Source organism: Marmota marmota, unplaced genomic scaffold (genome assembly GCF_001458135.2).
Source record: "Marmota marmota marmota unplaced genomic scaffold, marMar, whole genome shotgun sequence".
NCBI classification, from domain to species: Eukaryota; Metazoa; Chordata; class Mammalia; order Rodentia; family Sciuridae; genus Marmota; species Marmota marmota.
The window spans coordinates 7,156,777-7,163,227 of NW_026000051.1; the positions used below are offsets into that span (position 1 = coordinate 7,156,777).

At 49.2% G+C, this 6,451-nt stretch overlaps 1 protein-coding gene and 1 non-coding gene across 4 annotated transcripts in view; one reads left to right on the forward strand and one right to left on the reverse strand.

The window, feature by feature from the left end:
• Positions 1 to 323: 323 nt before the first annotated feature.
• Positions 324 to 396, forward strand: Trnav-cac. The gene has a single exon. It is a non-coding gene; the product is annotated as a tRNA-Val (tRNA).
• Positions 397 to 3,286: 2,890 nt separating this feature from the next.
• Positions 3,287 to 6,451, reverse strand: part of Lhx2 (LIM homeobox 2) — a 16,016-nt gene continuing 12,851 nt past the window's right edge. For 2 of the 3 annotated variants that reach the window (XM_048813079.1, XM_015497605.2), the window contains exon 4: positions 3,287 to 4,187. In XM_048813079.1, the coding sequence (XP_048669036.1) occupies positions 3,900 to 4,187 (288 nt within the window). In that variant the 3' untranslated portion in view covers positions 3,287 to 3,899. The remainder of the gene's footprint in view (positions 4,188 to 6,451) is intronic. The other variant, XM_048813080.1, reaches the window with a different exon arrangement.

The window sequence follows — 6,451 nt, forward strand, 5'->3', positions numbered from 1 at the left end:
CCCATGAGCTGAACACCCGCCTCCGCAGGGGCACCCCAGCCCCGCAGTCACGCTCGGCTCCCGCGCCTCTAGCACCTCCTGCCTGCTGCCTCCTTCCTCTTCCCCTGGCTGCCTCTCTCCACCCAGCCGCCTTTTGTTCATTCATGAGTCCCCCAGATATCTCCTTCGAGTCTCTCACTTTCTCCAGACAACTGCTCAAACCTCCCTTGTGGCTTGCCTGGGGTTTAGTCCAACCACAAATTAAGCAGGTACATATTGGCTCATGGAACCTTAGCAATGCCCTTTGGCCCCGTTTTACAGGTTAAGATACTGAGGTTCAGGGCTGGGGTTGTGGCTCAGTGGTAGAGCGCATGCCTCACATGCATGAGGCACTGGGTTCAATCCTCAGCACCACATAAAAATAAATAAAGATATGTGTCCATCTACCACTAAAAAAAAATTAAATTAAATTTAAAAAGATACTGAGTTCAGAGTGGCTAAGTACCTCATCCAAACCAGTCAGGGTGGAGAAGACTGGATAAGATCTCTTCCAGCTGCTCTAGATCCCCCCACTCCAGCAAAAGGGACTCCTGGCATGGTGAGGGAGGGCCCTGTTCAAGACCCAGCCCCTGCTGACTGCCTAATGCTCAGCCTGGCCGTGGGTCCAGAGAACAGGAGGATCCCCAGGTCCACAGAGCTCACAGTCATGTGCAGGTGGCTCCGCTGGGTCCCTAGAGCTGCAGAGGACAGTGGTGAGGGCAGCATCTCCCTGCATGCCACCAGGGTGGACAGCCTGCCTTTCCAATCCCTTTCCTGGTCCCCTTACACCTTTTCCCTCTCTGGGTCTCCTCACCAGTTCTTGGGGGACTCCACCCCTCCTGCTCCATCCCTTGGTCTGGACCTCTCTCAGCCTCTGAGCACGTCCCAGGATCTCTGAGGCTTCCCTTCTCAATCTGGCTCTCTGCCTCGCTGTCCCTCCCCCTCTCTGTCTATTGTCTGTCTCTCTATCCCTTCATCTCGTCTCTGCCTCTGTATCTCTGTCACTGTCTTTCTTTCTGGGTCTCCCAGGTTCTCTTTCTTTTTCTCCTGTGGCACCCCCCGTCTCCATCTTTTGGAGTCTCTATGTGTCTGTCTCTGGATCTGGAGAGAGGAGCACCTCCCCTGAGGTGTCCCCATCTCTGGCCCAACAACAGGCCTGCCTTCTAAGCATGTAGGGGGCGGGGGACCCCCGGGCATCATTCCGGGCCCTCTCCATCTGGGTGGCAGTGCTGACAGACGAGATAGTGATCAGGCTCAGCTCTGTCTGGGCCTGAGCAAGGGGCACAGCCAGGCTATGCGGGGGCGTCTGGGTGCCTGCAACGTTTGCAGGCTGCACGTCTGGGTTTGTGCGCAGGTCTCCCCATGTGGGGTGGTCTGGGTGTGTGTCTAGGTCTATTTGTGAGCGTCTGAGCCTGTTTACGTCTGTTGGCAGCATCTGGTCTGTGTGTCTTTGTGAGGTGCTGTCTGGATGTGAGCACCTTAGCCTGTGGTCTCTCTCTCCATGGGTGCCTTGAGAAAGCCCACATGTGTGTGTCTGGGACACATGAATGACTCCTTGGGGGTACTGAAGTCACTGTGTGTCCATGGGGCCATCCATTGGCCAGGCCATCTGCTTACATCTTCTTGTGGTCATGAAGGAGATAGGATCCCACTACCCCATTGGACAGGTAGAGAAGTTGAAGTTTTTAACCCCTTTGCTTGAATGTATGACCATGGATGTAATCTTCTGCTGGAGGTTGAGATCCAGGATCTCGGCAGCTAGCCATGGGACTCCAGGCAAGTTAGCTCATCTTGGTAAGTCTCCTGAATCCATTCAGCAAAAATATATTGATCAAAACTAGATAAAACCAATCTCTAATATAAGAAGTTAGTCTAGGAGATATCTCGGAAAATATTGACAGGGAAGGGGACCAAGGGAAACTTCCAAGTGCTATAATGTCCTATATCTTGATTTGGATGATAGTTTCATGCATGCATTACTTTGGAAAACATTAACCAGCCTGTGCATTTTGGATGTGTGCATGTCACTATATAAATTCACCAGTGTGTGTGTGTGTGTGTGTGTGTGTGCGCGCGCGCGCACGCGCAGGCTTTAAAAATTTTGTTTTTCAAAAAAAGGTTCAGTCTAGGCTTTTAACATCCTTAGCCCATCCACACCCCATTCCCTTCTTCCCTGTCCAAACCATGATGGCAGAGGGCGGAGGGAGAGAGAGACCCCAGTCCTGGGCTGGATTGTCCTCCTGTTCCATCTTGCCTGCCCCTTTCTCCCTCAAGGTGGCCATGAATTTTCCTCTGGATTTTGTGGACCACTGAGGTAAGATGGTGGGTAACTGCTGGCATCCCATGAGTACTCTGCAGAAGAGCTCAGAGTAGGAAACGAGGGGTGGAAGATGTCTTGACCCCCCACCCACCTGCCTAAGGCATCCAGCAGTGCCAGCAAGGCCTGGATGCACACCTGCCTGCTCTCCACCTGCAAAGTCCTTACATCCTATTACCTGTCATTCAATAAAATGCACAGAGCCATTACCATATGCCACCCCCTTGGCTAGGCCCTGTAATATACCCTACTTTGCCCTCATTACAACTGCCATTAAGGGCCACCATCTTCATCTTCAAGCTGAGGAAACTGAGGCCCAAAAGGTGGAACGACTTCCCTTAGCTCACACTGCTCAACCACGGAAACTGCGGGCTCCCCTGCCTGGCTCTGAACTGCCATCCTCTGGGGGTCAGTCTTCTCTTTGGGTTTCAGAGGTTCCCTGGAAGCCTTAGTAAAGGAACCAAATCCATTTGCTTTTGCTCTCTTGGGAAATTTTACAATTTGTGACATTAGGAAAAGTGGGGCCTAGGCTGCCCTTGGAGATGGCAGTCGCTGCTCAGGCACATTTTTCAGAAGGCCTCTGTAACCGCCTGACACACCTTCCAGCCCAGCCAGGAGCCAGGGGAGGGCCTCTGACCTCCGCAGGGAAAGCATGCATGTGCTCATCGAATATTGGAAAGAACAAGCAAACAAATGAATGGCACTTTGTTGACACATCTTCCACCTGAGCACCTCTCACAACGTGTCGATATTATCTCTGATCTCTGTCACTGCTCTGAATTCCTTGAGAGTGGGAACAGGATGTCTCCGGATGGTGACAACCAGTCCAAAACCTGGCAGAGAAAGGGAGACCAAGAATATTGGATAAATAAGACCTAGAATTTATCTTTGGGCTTCAGTAAAACTCTTCAGTCCTGTGAATGTCACCCACTCAATGGCAGCAGTACCAAATAGTTTCGATAAGTGGTTTTATTACTGGTTAGATTTTACAAATTCTGATATTCGAACAGACTTCCACCTTAAAATTCTAAAACAACAAAGCGACCGTTGAAGGGGATTTGATTTTTTTCCTTTTTTTTTTTTTCTTTTTCATTTTAGGACTATTCAAAGTAACAAACTTTTTTTTGTTGTTTTTTGTTTTTTTTGCTTTTGTTTTTTACATGTTTGCTCTGGTCATAAATATACAGAGAGAAAAAGAGGGAGAGAAAAATGAACAAGTCATTCAAAGTATGGAGATAAAACAGTATTCCTAAGGCACGTGGCAGTCTTTGAAAATACAGAAGCTCTAGCCAACTTAAATTATTTGTTGTTTTTCCTCGCTCAGTCCACAAAACTGTACAGGGACACAAATGTTGTGTTGCGGATAGATCTTCCAAGTAATTCCTCAGTGCACACCACTGCTTCAGCCGACGCAATCTTTTTTTTTTTTTCCTCTGTTTCCAGGCAAGATCCTAAAATGTGGTTAGTTAGTTGCTCAAAGCCTCTATTTTAAAATACACTTGGAATTCAACTAAAGATAATTTCTTTTTTAAAGAAATCGTGGGGCTTGGGGGGCCTCGAGTCATTAGAAAAGGTTGGTAAGAGTCGTTTGAGAGGGGCTGTGAGGCTCGTGGCCCTCCAGGTTGCCAGGCACAGAAGTTAAGACGGACGTCACAGTCGGCAGGGTGGGGCTAGTCAAGTCTGTGAGGGTGGTGGGCGTGCTGGACGGGCTGAGCGACGCGTTGGACAGCTCCGAGGCCGGCCCCGACGGCGTCCCGGTCTGCAGCGCCGCGTCGGCGCTCTTGTCCACACCGGTGTTTTCCTGCCGTAAGAGGTTGCGCCTGAACTTGGCCCGGGCGTTCTGAAACCAGACCTGCGTGGGGGACAGGGAAGGGCTGGTTAGGGGAAGGCGGCCGGGAGCTGGGCCCAGGGGCCCGCCTGGCTCAGCTCTCCCGCTTCTGTGCGATCCCAATCTCCCTTTTGGGAAGGGAGGGAATATTTTGTCCTTGATAAAAGAATAAATTTCATTTTCTCCATGGGCTTTTACTGGTTTCTGTGTCTGTTAGAAGGTTCCGGGACTGAGCTGCTGGCCACAATACTGATACTTGAGACCTTGAACCATCAAATGTGGCCCATTTGTACGTGAAAACACAACAGATAGGAAGATTTAGAATAAAAAAAAAAAAAGAAAGAAAAAAAGGTGGAATATCTCAGTAATAATTTATTGATTTCATGTCAAAATGATAATATTTTGAACACAATGAGTTAGACAACATATAGTATTAAATCAATTTTATCACTTTCTTTTTACTTCTTCAGTGTAACTGCTAGCAACTTTAAATATGTGGTTTATGTTGCATTTCTATTGGACACATCAAACAAATCAATTTTTCTTTTCTTTTTGGCAGCCTCTTTTAAACAGACAATAGATCCCATGGGTTCTTATGGGCATAATGTTTTAAGTGACTCGTGGTCAGTCAGTCTGGGAATGAGATAAAAAACATGTAGGAAGTAGCCAGTAATAATGAGAAGTCATTAAAAATAAAAAAAGAGGCACCTATTCTATTCCCTACCCTCAGGTGGAGAAGCCACCAGGTATCCTGGGTCCCTGGGGCAGAGTAGAAATGGTTGTTGGATTACAGCAAGATCATGGAGACTGTAAGGTGGAGATTCCCTCTCCCATCCTGCCACATCCGGGATCCGTGTATGAGGGAGGTAGGGAAGGGTGCACAGTGAGAACTGAGCGTGGTGTGAATGTGAACAGCGGAGAGACAGAGCATGGGTTGACTTTCATATCTCCAAGGGCACATCCATCCGCACACCTTCATACACGTTCCTTTGCACACTCATGGAGACGTACACAGACACCTACATAGACCCCTCAATCATTTGAATGAGTGCATACACACACACACACACACACACACACACACACACACACACTATACCCTGAGGACAGTACAGTGCTTTGGGAGAAGCCCAGGAAATCCAGGCTGCTGGGAGGCGAGGGTTATGCCTCCCAAAGAAAAGGAGCCTAGAAGGCAGGGCCCCCGAACTTCCCTGCCAGGAGCCTCCCCATAAAACAAAGGGCTTTGGGGAATTCTACAGACTCTAGGGTGTCCAGTTACGTATTTCCAGATGTGTCTGCATCAGTCTGTCTTCCCAGTGTCTCAGGCAGGGATGGGCTGGGCTGACTCCTAGCTCCCAGCTTCCTTTGGGACCACCCCTGTTGCAGGGGCCTGTGGCCTCAAGCCTCCCTTTCTGGTCCTCTGACACAATTTGGGCTGAATTTAGAAGTACAGCCACAAGTCTCAAAGAGAGAAATGTGGACCCTGTGAAGTGAGGAAAGTCAGCTCCTGTCCCGTAGGCTGGATCTTCCCAGGGAAAAGCAACTTTTCTCTGGCTCTCTGCCCAAAGGAAGCTCATCGCCCCTCCCAGGGGCTTGCCAACCAGCCCATTGCTTCTAGAATCACCCTATGTGCTCTTTCGCGGGTGGAGAGGTCCTTCCCTGGCAGGCTGTACAATCTTCAGGAACTATATCTGTCTGACCCAGGGACTAGCTGATAGAAAAAACAAACATAGAAGGCCCCCAGTGGCTTTCCGAGAAAGGCTGCAGTCTTGGTACCACCCTGGCCATCTTCATGGCCTGTGTACAAGTGATCTGTGAGTAGGAGCAGGTGACCTGGGGGCCAGGATGGTACGTAGCTCATCCTTCAGGGGCTCTAAGGCCTTGGGAAGGTCTGGAACCAGTTAGCTGCCAGCTGTTGGCTATTTCTCAGGCATTGCCTGTAACAATGCATCTGTAAACAACGCCACCATCTTCCACAACTGCCTGCTCTGCTTTACAGGATCCGAGGCACTGGAAATCTGGTAGAAGAAAATCCAGAAACTCAACTAAAAGTCAGGTTACCCTGGGGTTTCGTGTGGGGCTTTTTTTCCCTCCTTAAGCAGAGCTTGGCTAGCTTTCTCTCCTAGATATTTCAAATAATCCCCTCCCAGCTTGGTGTGGCAACGTATGCCTGTAATCTCAGCAACTTGAGAGGCTGAGATAGGAGAATGGCAAGTTTAAGGCCAGCCTCAGGAACTTAGCCAGACCTATCTCAAAATAAGTAAAAAAAAAAAAAAAAAAAAGGGGGG